Genomic DNA, 19,943 nt, shown 5'->3' on the forward strand with positions numbered 1-19,943 from the left:
TTGATACAAAAAAAAATGAACTGTTTGATTGAAACCACCTATAAAAATTGATTGGAATAAATGGCAGCCACTCTCAGCTCAGTTTGAATCAGAAATGTGATTGGTTTTTTTTCTTCAAATTTTTAATATGACACTTGCTCTCGTCAATTCTTCTCTAATTTCCATAAATTTGTATTTACATTCAAATCATATTTAATAATCATTTATACGAGAAATGCGAATTGAATTGAACATGTTTTCAAATGTGATTGAATTGCGTATGTTTTTGTTTGGTCGATTTGAAAGTAAAAACAAGTAATGTTCTATGAAATTGACACGAAAACAACAAGAGTTGAGATATTTAAAGAAGAGAATGAGAATAGAATGAATTTGATATGAGGCGTCGTCGATCTGGCATGTTAAATAGAATATATATATGAAAATTTGCTGACACATTAATTTTTCAATTTAAATGGAACAGTTTCTAATTGCGTTGACACTCTCTATATGCTCCAAGACAAACGCGACCGATTGCAAGTGTGAGAAAATAGTTCGCAAGAAAGCGACCACATTCTGTGGAATTGCCAACAGTCGATTGTCATGCTTCTTCTTTTTTTTTGCAAACTTAGAAACTAAAGTTTTTTTTTTCCTTTTTTTACAAAAATAACCACTTGCAACTAAAGAAAAGAAAAGAATAAAAGAAGAAACATTTTTTTATATGGATTATTATGGACGGGTAACCGTGCGCGCAAAAAGTGAAATATAAAAAAAGACGTGTCAAATAAAACGCGAATAGACGAACAACAAACAAAACAATGTAACTTAATATTGGTTTGCTGTGTTTACGTTTCCATTCGCTCTTATTCGATTTATAATATATTTAGTTTTGTGTGAATGAATTTTTTCATTTTTTCCCATTTCCCTGTATTTAAAAACAATGCTGCACTTGCATTTTCATCGGTCAATAGAACGCGATTTGATACCGACCAAACTGTTCACAATCCTTTTTCCATAAATCAAAATGTCGCGCGACTTTTTTTCGCTTCATTTTTGTGCTGCCTCATTTTATTTTCTTTATTTCTCTTCTCTGTATTATGCATGTAATTGCGGGGAAAAATATTAATAAATTTGAAGAAAAAAAAAAACGCATAATTATTCAACTAGTTTATTATTATTTTGTACGAAACACATTGGAAACTGTTTCAATGATTGAGAAGTTGACATTAAATGCGATTCGTTGCAGTCAATTCCCAACGGGACTAATTAAAGGTTTATAACCATTACACAACAGCCACTTTATGACCATAATTTGATTTAACTGATAAAAAAAAACCAATGATAGATATAATATTATCCCCCCTAATTCAATTTTCAAATGTTATTTGGCTTATTCGTTTTGATTAAATAAAGAGAAAATCATGATGAAAACTGATTTCTCACAACAATTGGTTTTGCGTTGTTGTCGTGTTTTCTTTTCGTCGGTTAAGCCACTCCTTCGAATTCTTGATGCGATTAGGGATTCGCAGTTGCTTCACAAATATATCACACAATCGCCTTGTTTGTCGTGTTCACAAATTTTCGCTGTTCCATTTAAAAACGGATTCAAATTACAACAAATTCATGGCTCTATTCATGTTGAAGCTCGCCCTATTCAAATGAGAGAGAGAAAGGCAAGAGAGTGAGAGAGAAATAACAAATATTGCGAAAAGAGAGAGAGAGAGAGAGAGAGATGAAGAGGAAAAACGCACCTAACATCCAAAATAAGCGTTTAAATGAGCAATCGCAATTGTAAAAAGACAACTGAATCTCGTGAAAATGAGCACAATGAGCGTCAAATAACAAATATTTTTGTCGTCGTTGTCGTCGTTGCTCATGCGAATAGAAAAATGTGAAACAATTCACAATTGACGCACATTTAATTCTTCTTCGTCTGTTGCAAAAATCCTAGTGATTATGATTTTTATGCAAGCTGGAAATAGTTAAAATGACGATAGCGTGAGTGAGGAGAGTGAGAAAACGACAAATATGTTATTATCAGCATATTTTACATTGAAAAATGTGCATTTTTTTGTCCTGTCACAAAGCTGTTTTTCACAAGAAAAACAGTCTTTTGTGCAGTCACATTCGCTATCATCAAAACGCTTTGCTCGTATTGTGTCGAATTAAACAAAAATATTGCGAAGTGAAATCTCGGCAATAGATCTATCTTTGGTGTCAATGCATAAAATCCCTTTTTGGGCTCTACACACTGATTTTGATTTGAGCAGTAAACACGAGTTAACACGGCGATATGGTACGTCCGCAATCGCATTTGGTACTCAGAACCGAACACAGAATTCGGTGAGAATGTGAATGAAATGGCATTTACGAGGACACAATGTAATCAGAGCTCCGTCTCTTACTCTCTGCTACAAATGCTAATTTGAGTTTTCGATGGTGTTGCGTTTCGTGTGTAATTTAAAACTTTCAATTTCACACTTTTTTTTGTGTGTGTTCGTTCATCCCATTCTCGTGCATCGTGTGTTTTTGCCAAAACGAACAAACGATCAAGCGTACGCAAGTCTGGTTGTTCATAGCAATAAATCTGATGCTTATTAATTTTATTGATCTGATTTTGGGCTTTCCTCTATCTCTCTCCCTCTCTATCTCTATCTCCATCTCTTCTCCTCTCTTTTTTTCAACGTATTCACCAAAATATTAATTGACGCATTTTGCACTAAATATTTTTTTTTCTCTTTTCCTCTCTCAAATTTTTTTTGTGTGTCTGTTTCCTTATTGCTTTGTTTCGAGCATCTCGATTTTCAAAATGCTAGCATTTGTTTCATTGTTCTCATAACTTTCTTTTCCTTCTTCTCTGCCTAAATTTAAAATATTTCCAGCAAATTTGTCATATATGGTGTGTGTTTTTTTTTTGCTGTTTGCAATCGAGAGTTAGAAGCTTATGTGAATCACCAGACAAAGTGGTGCTCAAAATAGCTGGAATTCAATTAAATCTGTGTGTCATGACAACAGTTTACGAAGTGCTTTTGAATCGTTTGAAATTGAATATATGCCCTGGTGTTGAAAAAAAAATCTGCCACCGTCCAAAATTTTCAAAAAAAAAAACAACAAAATCTAAACGTTTCGAAAAATATACAAATATATTTCGATGGCGCGCCAACAAGCAAAAGCCAATTAGCTTGTATTAGTTTCGTCGATTAATTGCTATATGCATATGGGTGTTTTTGAACGCATTGTTGCAATTAAATCAACGTTGAAAGCTGATACACACATACCGAATGAAAGAGTGCGAAAAAGAGAGGGTGTCTTCAAAATTGCCCCCTAATCAAATTGGCTACACCTTACTACTCGTGCACAACAAAGCATACACACCACGTTAATAAATCCATTGCAATGAATCATTTAAAAAATAAAAAAAATAAAGGGCTGACAAGAACAACATCAAAAATCAGTTTTCGGGCGTGTTGTTTGTATTATTATTATTTTAATTAAGAGTTATTTTGTGTGAGTTTAAATGATGCTCAATTTTCATGGGGATTTTGCCGTCATTGAAAACCACTTGTATTGTCAATAAATCTTCAAAATGGGCTTCTGCTGCACTCACCCAAACCGAAAAAAAACAACAACAAGACAAATGACATGTAAACGCTCACCCGCTTATTTCAACCCTAATTTTACATGCAGTTTTTTTTTACTTCGTCTTGCTCTACATCGTTATGTTGTTCCATTTTAATTGGATATAATTTTACGTGGAATTTTATGTTTGAAATGCAACTAATTGGAACATTATGGTTACAGTTACGATCGAATAACAGGTCGAACAGTAGCGATAGATGTTTGGGATGTGCGGCATACATCATTCAAAATAACTCAACATATGTTACTGTCATCGTTACTGTGTCGAATTGTCGAATTTGACGCAGACTAACATATATACTAACTTATTCTTTCTTTTACCAAAGATCAACTTTTCAATCTATTCGCTTATGCTTACTTTGTTTGTACATCTCTGGAAAATTGAATTTATTTATTTTTTTCGTTTGATTTATTCGAACAACCACACACACATCCATCATATTTATTTTTTCAGTGATAATAACCGATTTTCGGGGTGTTTTTTGTCATGTGTAATTTTTCTTTTTAAAAAAATATTCCAATATTCACTTTCGTGCCGTTTTTTTTAGCTTATCGAATTACCTTTTTTTGATTATTCAACATAGTGCCAGAAAGATTGGGGTCCAAATCAGATTTGAATGCAATCAGCAAATTATTCAAGGTAATATTGAAGAAAAGAGCTACATTTTAAGAAATAACTCTGCTTACTTAATCTCATGTATAATATGTTGTGCCAAAACTGGACAAAATGTTCTGTGCTTCAAACACTTGATTGAACTCGTCGTAATATAAAACTTGTGTGAATATTAGATTACGTTTTAAGGTATTTTTCAATTGAAACGGACTTTCGTCGTCTAGATTGAATTTCATTTTTTTTTTTCGAAGTGTTTTTGTTTTGGTGTCAACGTGTTAGATAAAACTATTCTTTTTTTAAATTCACCGATTTGCGTGCCGTACTCGCAGCATTTCGTGATGATAAAATTCGAAATTCGGAAATGTTCTTCTTATAAATATGAACATTCTTATGAAACATGTTGACGATTAATTTTAAGTCAATTTCATAAAAATTGAAATTCTCCCGTCACTTGTCATGGTTAAAAAGGCATTGAAAATGAGTTCCGAGGATTTTTAAGAGGTTATCAAAATAAACCTCCCTTCGGAATTCGAATTTTTTGAGTATAAGTCATAATTTTGAGGGTTCACGGAAATAATTGAGTCCCTTTGGACTCTTGGCGAGTCGATTGCATTTTAGTAACTATCACAAAAGATAGCCATATCATCCGTCTTGTTAAAAAAAAAAACTGATTTTATACAATAAGAACACTGTGCTGTCTCTCGGTATCTTATTAGTGTATCTATTTAATTTTATTTTAATGCAAGTCGTTCATATCATTGTTTGAAAATTGAGCGAATTTTCTGGGATTTTCGGCATGATCAGTGCTGCAAAATTACGTGCAAATGATAGAATATGCAATAAGCACCACTTTCTCCATTGCAAATGATAAGAATTCGTAATTTTCACAATAAGCAGTTTATTAAATTGTGATTTGAACCTTTTTTTTCTTCTTCCGTTTCAACGTTCTTGCATTTCAAGAACATACATTTTGTTCATTTGAAATTGACTCGATTGAAATGAGTCAATTCATTGGAATTCATGAATTAGGCTAACACAGTCTATCGATTAGAATCATAAATGTCATCTGTCGATCGACAAATATGTTGAAAAACGCATATTTCTCTATGTATAACCGAAGATTTAGATTGAATACGTTTGATATTGAGGAATTATTGGAATTTTTCATTCAATGAATGTGGCTGAATGTAGGTTAAAAGAAGTGTAGTAAATCCAATGTGAAAAAAAAACTGTAGAAGTGATATGTAAAAAAATAGAATTTTGATCATTGATAACGCTAATAATTCGTTCAGTTTTTGGATGGTAATAAGGTGAAACGATTTCCCAGAGAAATTGGTCTTAGTCAACTGAATGAAAAATAGAACTATATGTCAATGGCAACCTCATTTCTATTGGTAAATTGACCGATTTGAGTTCATAATGATGACAATCTTCCAATGAGATAATATCAAAGAATATTTTTTTTATGTTTTGTCGAAGCGATTTTGTGTTTTCCTAATAAATTGGCTTACAAATAAAGAACGAAACAACACTAAGAAGATGTGCATATAAGCAAATATTTGTGCAATTACAAAAATCCATTGTTTTTTTTTTTTCATTCTGGTTCAGACGTCACAATGGTTTTGTTTGCAAAGGAACTTCAAGTGATATCATCTTTAACATCGGATTAGTCTTGAAAAGAGCAACAAACAAGAATAAAGAAATGGTCTTAAGTGTTCAAAGAAGAGAGAAACTAAAACCATTCTTAAACACACACACAAATGGCTGATATTTCTTCGAATGGATTTCGCTTGAAAAGTGAATAGAGATAACGACACCTTCTACTTTTTCTCCGGTTGCTTTCTATTTCACCTCTTACCTGACATAAACAGGCTTAATCGACGATTAACAAACAACCCACTTGAAAATGCCAATAGCGATCGTTATTGTAAAACCAGCATAGAGTCAATGTATCATCGTGTTTCTTTTTTTTTATTTTCAATTTCATTAAAAGATTTTCGGCGAGGATTTGCAAGCGATAAATGCACTTTACACATCGTCGTTACGCTATTTTCAGATTTTGTGTTCGCGCCCCCTTTTCTCACGACAACGCAACACATTTAATCCGAATTTAATGATCTATTTATGTCAAATACGATTTACTACAGCTACTTTATACAGAAAAATTCTATCGAACTCGGTGAATGTCACACTGTTGAGTGTTGACATAATATTACTATTATTATTATATGCACATCTGGATTAAACGCATCATATTGCCCCATACATTGTCACACATTCAATTTTCAATGGAATCATCCCTCTGTTCAGTGAATATAATGAAAACAGGCTCTCAAACAACGTAATATTCAATTGAAATTTTTACAACAAATTACACAATAAAGACCAAATCGCTCCTGGAAATTGCACACACATACACACACACACAAATGACAAAAATAAGAAGAAGAACAATAAAAGAACAACAACCATTTATGCAACACATCGTTTCAATAATATTCACAATTCACACCTACGCCATTGTACAGCCATTGTACATCGATTCTTAATCCCTGAACCAATGCAAAAGTGAAATGGGTGGCTGACAAACTGCAAACGATTAACCTGAATGTCAACAATGCATGTGGAATATTAACACATGCTTAACAATGAACATTTTCTATGTTCATCAACATCCGATACTTTTTTCGTTTGTTACTGCTGTTTTTCACACAATTTTTCGAATCGACCACATTCATATTCGCCTTTTTTTATTCAAAAAAGGTTGTACGACTCTATTCTGGAATGACACTTATATTTGTCACATAAACAGCAATCAAATTATGATTTACAGAAGTAGACCGTTAAATAACCAAAATCAAGGGAAAACACACTTTTCAATCGACGATAATAATGACAATAAGCATTTCCCGAGTTCAATGTGTATGTATGTTGCTTTTTGTTCGGTCGGAAAGGTTTATGCTTTTCAAAATCATCAAAGAATATGTCATTCAAATATTTTCTCGTCTTTCACGCTGAATGAATTGGTGCGTAATGGCTTCACCTTTACCGTCGCTTTAATTATGACTGAGAATGTATTTTGAAACCAATGTTACATTTTTTTTTCTCGTCTTCTGTGAATGACGACCGATTTTTTGCTCTCTTTAAATATAAACCAGAATGTAGATCAGCATATTTTTGATGAACAACTAACAAAACAATTCTTAAAACATTTCCGTCAAATGACGAAAATCAATTTAAATCATTTTATTTTATTGACAATTTTTTGCGGGATGTTATCTAGACCGAAATTTATCGTAGATATTTCGCTCCATCGATTCCTTGTAGACAAGACTAACCAAAAATATTTATGGATTGAAACATCTGTGTATTTCGTTATAATTAAGATTCATAATTAAAGTGAAAATATCTGTTTTTTTGCACAAAGTTTATAGGCGTTTCCCGTTTTCTACAGATTCAACGATTTACTATTCTTTCATTAGCCTTTTATTAAGTTGCAGCATTTACCAAATTCATATATTTAAAATTTATTTTTTAATCGATGAAAACTATAGTTTTCAATCAAGAATAATGAATTATAGTATTCAATTCAGAAATGTGTAAAAAGATATATAAAAAATATTAAACGAAGTTGTTCTCTAAACCAAGTTGGTCCAACAATGGTCTTCTATGAAATTGATTCTTAGCACTGTGTATAAAATATCAACAAAGTGAAACGTAATAGCACTTCTCTAATTATGCAATGATAGTCGCTGCAAGATCAAGGTATGCAATTTTGGTGTTTGGTGTAGGTACGAAAGCATATGCTTTTCTAATTAAAGGAAATCCAATCGTTTTCTCATATTGCTAAAAGAGTCATCTGGCTAACGTCAGGCGCCGAAATGGAGCGATCAACATTGTCTGACTGCTAATAATAAGGGCCATCCACAGCGTCCAAAACATCAATTCTTCAATGTAATTGAAATTATTTTTTGGACTGAATAGACTGATTGTATCTGTATTCGCGGATATTTCTGTATTGTTTTATGCTAGTGAACGCGGATATGTAACCGTTACCGCGGATATATTTGTTCATGTTCGTCCCCAAAAAGGTACGGATACCTGCAGATACACATATGGGGGTGATCCTAATGAGCCCAAATCCTAACCTAGGAGGCTTTTGGCCCCGATTTTCTATACACTAATCAATAGTTTAGTTAATACTTACTTTATAAATAGAGCAAGAAGCATTGATCACATAACTGCATAAGAATAAAAAAGCATAAGTGCAAAGTGTTCAAGCAAAAGAAATTAGGATAAAACCGCAGCAATAACCCGTATTTTTAATGTCAACATTTGGATGTCAGAGTGTGTTGAAATTGGTGATAATATTATGAAACGCACTTTGTAAGCCGCTTTCATCACATACGTTTGCTTAGCATACTCGATCTATTTCTTATTGACGGTTGCGAACATTCTTCAAATCGTTTATGTTCACTAAAGTGGACACGACAAATGAGTTTTTCCCGTTGCATGTACATCCATAATGGGTATTTAAAAAGAACGCATCCCGACACTATCTAGCTGTTTAGAAGTAAATGTAGGATAAATCCAAATAAAAATGCATATGTATGGTAATTTGAATTTAATATTTATTCATAAATCACGCGATTTTTCGTTCCAATAGATTGTATTAATAATGTTTTATTGAAATAAATAACCATAGATTTTTTTGTTATCACTAGAATAAAATAGTTTTGATGCTTTGTTGTTGTTGTTTAAATACAATTTGTTGTGTGTTATTTTCTTTTCTCACAATAAATAATAGCAGCAATTTTATTTTGGTTATAAATGCATTTAATGAGATTAACATTATTATTACTTTTATTATTATTTTGTTTAAATGTAAAATATGCATTGAAAATTGAAATTGAATCAGATTGAATGATTGATATTTGGGTGTATGTTGCACGAACTAACAAAAACGAAATAAATTCATTATATACTTATTTTTATCATATATTTTTGTATATGCGTATGTGTTGTCGAAGTGATATAACGTTTAATTGCGCCAAAAATTATTGCAATAAGACAAACCACATGATTTGAACGATACGAACTCTCTCCCATTGGATATGTTTTAATTTTTCATGCGTTTTTCTCTAGGATTTTATTTTCTTGGTGATAATGTTTGTACGTTTGTATGGAACAATAACTGAAATTGTTTTTTGTTTGTAACTTAATATTTTAATGTTTCGATATCAATTTTTGTTGTTGTTGCAATATTCGCTGTAATCGATGGTGGTGTGATATGTCCAATCACAGTTCGAATCAAGCTTTTTAATCATATATTTTAGAATATAATTCTCGTGTATTACAAGAAATTAAAATAACAAATTAAACATTTAGATTAACGTTTTCGGCAAAATGGAAAAATAATTGGCATTTTAAAGAGCCATTAAATGCATACGATATAGGGAAAAAAGGTGTATTGAAAATTCAAATATAATAGCGTGTGATTTGAAGGAATATGTTGTGCAAGTACGAGCGAAATATGGTAGTGATTTTGATTAAAAAAAAAGGAATATTTGACTCTCGTTTTTATTGAGCCAATTTTGTTCAATTCATTTCTAAATTCTATTATAATATGTATATATACCCGTGTGCCCAAAAAAAGTAACCGAATCACCAGTTAAATAATTTTGGACGTTATTTATTAATTAATAACGAAGATGTGTACGATTTGATGATAGTATATTTAATTTTAAATTGGAGGTGAACACTGAAGAATTCTTACATATGACACTGATTGCACTTTTCAAAAAAAAAAAACTTATGCACCAAGAAGAACGTCCTGTGTCATTAAAAGTGCATTTTTGCGATTGTTTGAGTTAAATAACTGAAGTTTTTGATTAGAGACTGTTTCCCAGAGCAATATATAAGAAGAGAAGCCAGAGGAGCACTGAGTAACAGAGTCTCCTAAGTCAGGAGAAACATTTTAAAAGTTAAAAAATTTCAATTAATGATTTTTTTAACTTTTAATGTTTAGCTTTTCACTGCTCCTTCGGCTTCTCAGAGCGCCTATTTTGCCATGAGAAACCGTTTCTGTTTTTGAAAAAGTTCTTTTGTATTTATATGTAAAATAACATTCAATTTCTTCGCTTTAACCACACTGGACATTTTTTGGAAAAATGTTCCAAACTAATCAGCTGATTTGTTGACACCGTGTGATTGAATTTCATACAAAAATATTGGTTACTTTTTTTGTGCAAGGGTAAGTGTTCAATGGCAGGTCTATCGAAGGAGAATATGTAAAGTGAGATATGTCCTATAATAATTTGCCTGCATTACATTTTTACCACATGATTAAACGCAAATAGTTTTTGTTTTGTTTATCTTAATTTTTGGTTTCATTTAAAACATTACATTTTCATAACTTACGATTTAAATTTTTTCTATTTGATTTATGCACTACGCTTCTTTTTAAATATATTTTATATTAAATGTATCATTTTTTATAATTTTTTTTTTGTTCAATTTAAATTCTAAATCAAAATGGAAGACTTTTAACTTTTTTGTATATATAATTCATTTCATTCATATTTTCAGTTTGTTTATTTTTTCTTCTTTAAATAGTTTAAGCATTTGTTTTTTTTTTTTTTTGTTTGAATGTCAGTGTTTTCACGATTGACTTTAGAACAAGGTATATAAGTGTTTTTTTTTAAACTGTTATCGAACGAAAAGAGAAGAATACGCCTGTGAGTCAATATAAAGTCCATTGAACTGGATTCTTCCGGAGGGATATTGGCAATTATTGCAACGTTGATATATTTCACTGGCGTTCAGTGAATTTTTAGAATAAAATTGTACATTTTAATCTAATTTTTTTAAATAAGATATGAGAGCTTCATATTTTCCACGTCGAAGAGGAAGATTGTGTTAATTTTTATCAGATTTAAAAAAATCAGTAATGTAATTATGTGTATGTTCACTTTTCTTTCTATTCATTCCCCTAAACTTATATAAATCTTGACATTCGATATGCAATTATAATACGATTGTTTAATTTTTTTGGTTGCAATTCGGATTGTAGTGCGTTGTTCAATTTCTGTGATTTTCTTTCAATGAATATACTTCTTTTCTTTGGGCATCATAAATTAAAGATTCCTAAAATACATATTTTTTGAGTAATTGTTGTGTTGTACTTTTTTTGTTGTTATTCTTTCGAAGTATGAGGCAATTTATATATAATAACAATTGAATCGCGTGGATTTGGCGAATTTTTATTTTGAAAATTAAAAAAAAGATTGAATTTTTTTTCCAAGATCCACATTTTTTTGTTTTTCGTTGAGTTTAGATTTCGGGTATGACAATTCATCACGTTGGAGCTTCAAAACCGAAATTCATTGGATTTCAACATTTATACAGAAAAATCAAGAATAAATAAAACAGAACAAAAGAAATTGCTACTCAATCGTCGAGAAAAATGATCTACCCGATGAAGAATCCTTTTAATTTACTCCATTGTTCCATATTGAAACTTTTTAACTTTGTAATACCTAAACGGATGTATTTATTGAGATGAGAAAAATGCATATTGATTGAACTCTTTCTTTGTACATTGTTTAGTGCAAAAAATAATCGGAACTTACCTCCATACTCCATATGCACTAATTGCTGCTAAAGCTGCTATTGCTAACGTTGTTCCAACAAAAAATGGTGCAGATTCATCGCGATAAGTTCCTATAAATGGGAAATCAAATCACACATTCATTATATATTTTTTTTATAATTTGTTTTCAAAAAAGAAAATGGGGGGTTAGTTCATACGTCCTCAGCAGGGGTCCGAGGGGTCCGATTACCCCCCTGACGAAGTGTTACCCCTTGAAATTTTTTAAAGAATTCTTTCAATTTGCTAGGGACTTTGGCTAAAAAAGTGAAGACCTTTTTTCTTGCTCTACAACTTTTGAAATGGAAGAAAATCTTTGAAATTGCTAGGGTTTTTCGCGAGAAATTCTTCCGATTTGCTAGGGATTTTCGCCAAAAAAGTGAAGAGCAAAAAAAAACGAAAAAAGTACACTTCCCTTTTTAGCTTACCCCCCTTAAATTTTTCCCTTGAGGACGTATGGGTTAGTTCCCATGTGGCATTGAACAAATTTCAATTTTTCACCAGATAAAAATGAAAATTTCAACTTTTTAAAAAATAAAATAAAAAATAGTAACTGGTATGCATTAAAATATATATAGCGACTAAAATATTCTATTAATTTGCAAGTGACAAAGTTCAGTTTAATTTCAGTTTAAATCAGATTTTACTCTGTTCAGTGTGCCATTATCAACTAATGCACTAATTTCGGAGCAAAAAAAAGATTTACCTGTGGCCGAGCACTGGAATGGTGGCCCCCAAGTGTTGGCTGCTCTGTACATAAAACTTTGCATTCGTAGTTCACGTAAATTAAGTTTGGCTGTGTGTCCAATTCGATCATTTTCATCCTATTATTAAAGAAACAAACAAGTGACTTATTACCATATCAATTATGGATGCGAATAATAATTGCATACCCGTGAATATAGAATTATATCAGATTCATTGCACATGTATGATTTACCAACTGGTGTTGGGAACAACAGAACTCTTTGGTCAGATGACAATTTCACCTGAATTGCATATACATAGAAATAAATATTTAAATGTTTCATTGTAATTTCAAAATCAAACATTTGATATCAGTAAAACAAAAAATCATGAACTCACTGGTAGATTTGGTCGATCAATTTGTCTAAGCAATGGATTTGATGAGGAATACGATAAGTCAATGGTACTCACATACCATCGTTCACCGCCTGGTTCCATTTGGCAAAGATGAAATAAAATCGATTTATTTAGACAAAAGGAATGAGTATTTTTTCGCATATTGGATTACCTGGTGTTTTCTTAAATATCATAAACAATGTAAAACCTTTGAATTTCATTGTTAAATTTTCAATATCCTCTTCGGAACAATCTCCAGAAAGTTCAACGTCATCGGGCATAAATGTGTTGGCGGTGACATCTTCACCCGATGACGAACGATATGTGATATCCAAAATGCCATCCGTTTTAATGAGAATACAAGTGATTCCCTTCGTATTGTTAACTCGATAAAGTGATACAGATGCTGCAGACTCAACCTATTCACAATGACAAACAAAAATCGCTCAAGTAATTTGAATGTCCTAATTTTGAATGTGTCACACAGAGCGGGCACAAATAATTTTCTTAAAAAAAATCGATATTATTCTAATTTCTATGTCATCTCACTATTGAAGTCATTATATCTGACGTGAATAAATTTGTTTAAATACTCACTGCTGCTTTCGCTGGATACTTTGTAGTTCGTGGTTTTTTCGTTGCCAATCCTTCCAATTGTAATGCATTCGTCATATAAATGAACATACCTGTTCGATAAAAGAACAACAATTTCAGATACACACACACACATGCCAAATTATCAATCGATTGATTTGACGAAAATGAAAATTGAAAACTTCCAAATATTTACCCAAAACAAACGCTAATCGCAATGACCAATTGGTGATTCGGTCGAAATTTAGTTTATTTATATTTGATAAATAATTCATTTTGATATGGTCGTTTTGTGACAGCACATACAACAGATTTTCGTTCGAAAAACGAGCGAAGGATTTTTCTTATCACTAACACACACGGGCGCAAACACACCAAATATTTTTATATTTCAATTTTCTCCAAAATTAAATTGAAAAAAGAAAATTACGAATTTTTTTATTTTACTTTTACACCACCGTTATTCAAATCGCGTCCGTAAATTTAAATAGAATATTCCTTTTCCCTGTCAATAAATTAAATTGTTTCACGAAAAGCAAGTATTTTTGAAGTTTAGCTTTTCATGTGACCTTTTCCTCGTTTCTCATTCACACTTATCGGGCCGTCTCACTCGGGACTTGTGCACGAATACACACGCGTACCACTTGTTTACTTTAGTGTGTAGGAGATTTTCGCGAAAGAGACAGTTTATCGTTACATTCATTGTTGCGCTGCTGCTTTTGTCGCCTTCAAAACACGTATGCAGGACAAAGACGAAGTACACATGGAGTCTTTTTCGGTGTGTGTAAATTTTCCACATTTGCAAACGGAGAAAAAGCCAGAGAATATCGATGAAAGAAATATCGGTTTTGGAGTTGTATTTGTGTGTGCTTATATCTCGCATGCGCATTTTATCCATTCACAGAAAACACATCGCAGTGTTAAAACTTATCAAAATAGGATACACATCATTTCGTAACTGTGTTAAAAAATACTTCCTGACATAATGTGAGAAAGAGATATTCTATTGTTTTAATGAAAAATTTACTCAAAACTAACTGATTAACAGTGTTTTTGTCGAATTTGACGACATAATTAATTGAATGAGACTTTTTTTTGTTTTATATGTGTCCCTCGTTCTTTCTAATATTAAACCAATTCAAAAAGAAAATCACCGTTAAAAAGTAGCAAACGAAAACATAGTCAGATAATGTTCAGTTACATGTAAATGACATGAATATTCTACTTTTCGTGTTTTCATAAGTAGTTGGAGTCAGTTCGGTTAATATGCGAACTTTTTGAATTCAATTTAAAGGGAAACAGAAGAATAATTCAATTCACTCTCATTCTCTCTCTTTTTATGAAATTATGGAGAAAAATGAAATTAAAAACTCAGGAAAATTATTGAAGTTCTGAAATTTTGCACTGGGCACTTTATTTTTTTTTTTTTTTCAATATCCATGAATTTTATGAAATTCAATTTCGTTGTTAATTTAGTTGTTTTCGTTAATAATCTTAAATTGTTGTGAAAATCCTGTGTTTTTGTATTGAATGAGTATTTTTTTTCTGCATAAATTGATTTTGAACGATTTACCAGAAACACAATGGATCAATATGTGTAAGCGGATAAGTTTCTTGTCGTTTCAATGTGATCAAGCTGAGATCTATTGAATTGCTGCTCAATTTTGTTTTAAAATAACAATCATCATCTATTAAGATCGTGATCTTGCACGCTCCACCTAATTTCTGACGCTCTTTATTCCATGTTGACAGGTCTAAAAGATTTTCATGGTAATTGTAACCATCGACGATATAAATTTCCTTCAATTTTGGCGAATATTTTATAAACGGCAAAATATCACATGAATTTATTAATTTAAGATATTTCAGCCAAATACGTTCAAGATTAATCATACATTTTGCTACATGGACCAATTCAGTTTGATAGATCACATTCTCATTATTATTGGTATCTATAATAATATTAATATTAAAATTAAAATTAATAGCGCATCGCATAATCATCCTCGCTGTCCAACTTGGCCATAATTCTTTGACATTGGCTAGATAAGAATAGTCTGAACCTGGTTATTTGAACGAAATATCAATAATAAAATGTATTTGATCGATATAAAAAGATAAAATAAAATGCATTCATACCAGGTTCTAAAATGATAGACGCCTTTAACATTCCAACGCCATTCACCGCAATAGTTGCCTTATTCAAATCGGAGGTAGTGAAAATATTTATTCGTTTGTAGAAACCGCTGTCATGGAGTGTGTTCAGAATATCTGTTGGCATCAGGTTATAGTTTTTAATGGTGAGTTCATCGAGCTGGACTTTTGATTCAATCAAGTAATCGATACATTTTTCGAGATCCCAGCAATGCGCTACGAAGCTCCGAATATTTGGATTTAGCTGGAGAAATGTCAACAGTTCTTCTTGTTTAATGGTGAAAGGTTTTTCTTCGATCAATTGAAAATGCACAAGTTTTGGATACTTTCGGCGCAGCCAATCGCATTTTGACAAAAATCTAGTTGAGCCAATTAACAAACGCTCCAAATTCACACAATGTTTCAACAAACAGTCGTACAAATCGTCAACAACAGTGCATTCAACCATTTGTATTACTTTAACACCGTTTAATAATGGGATGATTTCATTTACTTTACATTTTGTTAATCTGCATCCATCGAATTTGATTTGCTTGAGAGACCGGTCGAGTTTTGACTTAATGTAGTGATATTGTTCCGTTTCCGTTTGTTCATCAACGATGGTGTACTCTTGTTTTGGAAACTTTCGATACCAACCGACAATGGTTATGCTTTGGATGAATTCGGAGAGACCATCAACATTTTGTCCCATCATGAATGGATAACCGTGCCAAATTTTGACAAAACTTCTTGGATAATTGCGTTGAAAGTGTTGTCCGGCAAGTTGTTGTAGTCGTTTGCACGTTTTTCCAATTGAATTTAAATCATCCAGTGATAGCCATTTGAATATTTCTTCGATGCAATATTCGTTCAGCTCAGATATGAATGTTGATTGACTTTTATCATTGTCATTGTTAAATTTGCATCGTTTTCGTATGGTATTGATGTTATGAAGTGCTCGTCGTTTAACAGTTTTTGTATCTGTACTTGGTGCTTCCATTTTCGTTGCTGTTCATTCAATTCTGCCGATATATAGAAAAAACGTTAACATTCAAAAGTGCAACAAGAATTGAAAATCCAAATATGTAGTTACCGTAAGTTGCGCAGAAACAATGATGACTTTTTATATTGATAAACTAATTGATGTGAAGTTGTGCCCACATTCAATGACATTTGAAATTGATTCAAATTATATTGTTCACCACTCACACAAACGGAACACAAAATATACATTTCACAAACGGAAGGCCAGATGGAATTTAATTACAAAAAAAAATAAAATAAAATAATAATAAAAAAATTTGTATGTAAAACCAAATTGAAATCATATACAAATTCGAAAATTGAATGCAAATAGAAGTGTCAACGGCAATAAACGCTTGTGCAAAATATGAAGAACGATAATGCTGTGTATTGAAATATGAAAGATGTGTTGGTGGCCGGCTGTATTATATTGAATAAAAATATTCGGTGGGCTGTACATATACATACATGTTCACACCGACCAATTCGCTTGAGACGAAGAAATTTTCAATAAAAAAAGATAAAAAATAAAATTGACTTCATGTCTGTCGTTTTTTTTTTCTCAATATTTTCACGGAAAAATGTAAACAACAATCTCTAAAAGTCAGTTCAAACTAAATACAGACATAAAGAAGTCCAATAATTATGGTAATATTAAAGGTCCAATTCTAGTTTCGCAAGATGCATAACGGTTGAGAAAAAAATGTTAAATTATTTGATTGTAATTTATTTTAAATATTTTCCGAAGTGACTTTTTGCTCATGCACGAAAAACAGGCAAACAATACAAAACATGACAAATGCAACTGCAGCTAATGCTCCCACTATATGTGTATATGGTATAGGCTTGTGTTCATGTAATAGTTCCAAGAAACTAAAACGAAATTGACGTAAGCTTAGAATTGCTTTATGCTGAGCTCGATCGTGTACATCCTGTGATTGAAAATATGCTTCGTTAATTATATTATAATTTTAAATAAAATTTGAGCGAAATGTTCAAGGTAAAAAACACCCTGTTTAATGACAAAAAAGTGTTTATTCGATGTATATAAATAGCTTACCCTCGTATATAAAATAATGTTGCAATCGTTGCATACATAAACGTCGCCATGTAGCTCGTACGATCTAAGTGGAGTGAGGAATAAAATGGTATTGTAATCCGATGACAATATCACATGCATATTGTTAGGATGATCTGATTGTTTGAATACGGGATTCGACGTGGAGTAAATGAGATGGATCGTATTAATATACCATTCTTCGCTGTCTGTTGTTTTTTTAAATTTCATATCAAGCGTAAATCCGGAAAATTTCAATGATAAACTCGCCCAATTTTCAATCGAACAATCTCCAAAGATGCGATCAACGTCATTTGGTAATGGAATGCTAACGGTTGCATCTTCATCTGATGCAGTACGATAGGTAATGTTAAACATCCCAATGGTTTCAATGAGAATACATGTTTGACCATCATTGCGATGAATGTGATAATGTGAAGCGTACGTTGTTTTTTCCTGTGGCCGATAAAAATGTTGCATTCATGTGATATGTGCAAAAAAACAATTATGTTATACCTACCACTGGATTTGTTGTATTCTGCACTTCGTCCAATTCGAATGCATTCAACACGTACATCAACACTCCTGTTTAATCAAAGAAATGCTTGAGTCTACTTTGTCTCTTTGTTTTGTTCTTTGAATAAAAATTTAAACTATTTATATGAATTTATTTACCAAAAACAATTGTCAATTTCAATATTCCATTGGATAATTTTGATTTATTTACAAACGCGAACGAGTTCATTCTGTAACCAAAGCAGTGGTTTTGTGACAACTCATACAAAATAGTCAAGTCTTACTAAAAAAAAGAAATGAAATGCATGGCATTTATTTAACTATTTACCTTTGACCTATTCTTTTGTTTTATGTACACGGTACCGATAATATTGTTTTATTCGTGCAAACGGTAGAGCACAAATACCAAATACATACGCATTTTCTACCCTTAATTACTTCTTTACACGATAGCATAATTTAAATGTTTGACGTTTTTAGTTTCGTTGCTTTTCACTTTCTTCAACGGAGCATTGCACCCCATTCATTCGTTTGTTTTGAGCATTGTACCAATACAACCACTTTGCAATTAGCAACAATGTTTGAAGACTACCTTGATGCTAAAAATACAAGAGAATACATGATACCTGTATTTTTAATTCAATGAGTAAATTAGTTACATGCTATAAATATCGCCAAAGCACTACTACGGCGTTGTATGTAACTTTTTTTTTTTTCAACATGAGACGTGCACTTTGGTGTTTAAATCGTTTTATTCAAGATTTTAGAAGGTATCAAACGCTTCAGATAGAATATCTTCAAGGGAGTGGAATGCTATGTAAAATGTTGGCGAACAAAAATCTTACAAATTTGTCGGACTAAACCTTATAGTTCTATGAACAAAATCACACAAATATGAGATAGTCAATACGAAATTTTTAAATCAGATTCTATCCGATAGATGGCGTTACGGTTTGGCACGTTGCCAGGTCTCTCATATACGAGCCATTCCCTTGATATCTTAATATTTAAATTAATGGCTCACTGTCAATGGTCCCCCAAATTATCCATTATCCAACATCCATTCATCCATGGATAGATTTTGTTTTAAAAAGGACAAGATAAGTAATATCCATAGATGTTTTTTTAATGGATAAGTTACATCCACCATCCATCAAAAATTTATTCATGAAGAAAAGAAAGAGAGAGATCCACTTGGATAGAGGAGAGTTATAGTGCATCCGTGGATAGAATAGATGTTAGCTTATCCATGGATGAGTTATATTTTATAGATAAATAAATAAGTTGAATTTCAAAAATACGAATGAATGGATAAAAACTCTACATCTCATTTGACATTTCATGTGAAGTATTCGATTAGTATATAGAAATATTGGATGATGGATGAAACATCTGATTCATTTTGGATTTGACAAGATAGATCAACAAGTTTCAATTTTCAGTTAAAAACATGTATTCTATTTTTTGTCTGCATTTTTATTTCAGTTCGAATTGTTGACATTTCTTATTCTGAAGTTTAATTCATTAAGTTGATTGGATATTGGGTGGTTTACTCATTAATTCAGCGTCCAATCACATCAAGGAATGATTTTCGATGATCTTTTTATGATTCGTTGAACACTATATTTTTTGTATTAAGTTTTTTGAACATTTTTAGAATC

General features: G+C 31.7%; 3 protein-coding genes across 4 annotated transcripts; all 3 read right to left on the minus strand.

Moving 5' to 3' along the window:
* Positions 1-10,864: 10,864 nt before the first annotated feature.
* On the minus strand, positions 10,865-14,271 carry LOC116352345. Its single transcript, XM_031784866.1, has 8 exons — positions 13,750-14,271; positions 13,557-13,645; positions 13,132-13,378; positions 12,963-13,051; positions 12,770-12,865; positions 12,583-12,700; positions 11,860-11,950; positions 10,865-11,766 (listed from the first exon to the last, which is right to left on the minus strand). Exons 1-8 carry the CDS (start codon positions 13,826-13,828, stop codon positions 11,724-11,726), a joined length of 852 nt encoding a protein of 283 aa, XP_031640726.1. The 5' UTR covers positions 13,829-14,271; the 3' UTR covers positions 10,865-11,723.
* A 747-nt stretch (positions 14,272-15,018) lies between these two features.
* Positions 15,019-16,978, minus strand: LOC116352404. Its single transcript, XM_031784969.1, has 3 exons — positions 16,780-16,978; positions 15,693-16,708; positions 15,019-15,616 (listed from the first exon to the last, which is right to left on the minus strand). The coding sequence occupies exons 2-3, from the start codon at positions 16,684-16,686 to the stop codon at positions 15,123-15,125; spliced, it is 1,488 nt and encodes a 495-aa protein (XP_031640829.1). The 5' UTR covers positions 16,687-16,708; positions 16,780-16,978; the 3' UTR covers positions 15,019-15,122.
* A 68-nt stretch (positions 16,979-17,046) lies between these two features.
* Positions 17,047-18,796, minus strand: LOC116352405. Of its 2 annotated transcripts, none has more exons than XM_031784970.1 (5): positions 18,700-18,796; positions 18,442-18,565; positions 18,287-18,351; positions 17,770-18,222; positions 17,047-17,641 (listed from the first exon to the last, which is right to left on the minus strand). In XM_031784970.1, the coding sequence occupies exons 2-5, from the start codon at positions 18,509-18,511 to the stop codon at positions 17,441-17,443; spliced, it is 789 nt and encodes a 262-aa protein (XP_031640830.1). In that variant the 5' UTR covers positions 18,512-18,565; positions 18,700-18,796; the 3' UTR covers positions 17,047-17,440. The 2 variants fall into 2 exon arrangements, with proteins under 2 accessions (XP_031640830.1, XP_031640833.1); XM_031784973.1 differs by lacking the exon at positions 18,700-18,796 and adding an exon at positions 18,611-18,641 and having other exon boundaries at positions 18,442-18,512.
* Positions 18,797-19,943: the final 1,147 nt, after the last annotated feature.

The sequence above is a fragment of the Contarinia nasturtii genome, unplaced genomic scaffold, assembly GCF_009176525.2.
Source record: "Contarinia nasturtii isolate CC-2019 unplaced genomic scaffold, AAFC_CNas_1.1 Cnas_scaffold_187, whole genome shotgun sequence".
Taxonomy (NCBI): Eukaryota; Metazoa; Arthropoda; class Insecta; order Diptera; family Cecidomyiidae; genus Contarinia; species Contarinia nasturtii.

Excerpts from the sequence above, each read along its gene's own strand:
- LOC116352405 (XM_031784970.1), bottom strand. The coding sequence starts at position 18,511 with ATGAACTCGTTCGCGTTTGTAAATAAATCAAAATTATCCAATGGAATA. Across the intron at positions 18,223-18,286 it reads AGAATACAACAAATCCAGTG|GAAAAAACAACGTACGCTTC; the intron begins GTAGGTATAACA and ends TATCGGCCACAG. Across the intron at positions 17,642-17,769 it reads ACATTATTTTATATACGAGG|GATGTACACGATCGAGCTCA; the intron begins GTAAGCTATTTA and ends TTTCAATCACAG.
- LOC116352345 (XM_031784866.1), bottom strand. The coding sequence starts at position 13,828 with ATGAATTATTTATCAAATATAAATAAACTAAATTTCGACCGAATCACC. Across the intron at positions 12,866-12,962 it reads TTGATCGACCAAATCTACCA|GTGAAATTGTCATCTGACCA; the intron begins GTGAGTTCATGA and ends TATGCAATTCAG. Across the intron at positions 11,951-12,582 it reads ATTCCAGTGCTCGGCCACAG|GAACTTATCGCGATGAATCT; the intron begins GTAAATCTTTTT and ends TCCCATTTATAG.
- LOC116352404 (XM_031784969.1), bottom strand. The coding sequence starts at position 16,686 with ATGGAAGCACCAAGTACAGATACAAAAACTGTTAAACGACGAGCACTT. Across the intron at positions 15,617-15,692 it reads GTCTATCATTTTAGAACCTG|GTTCAGACTATTCTTATCTA; the intron begins GTATGAATGCAT and ends TCAAATAACCAG.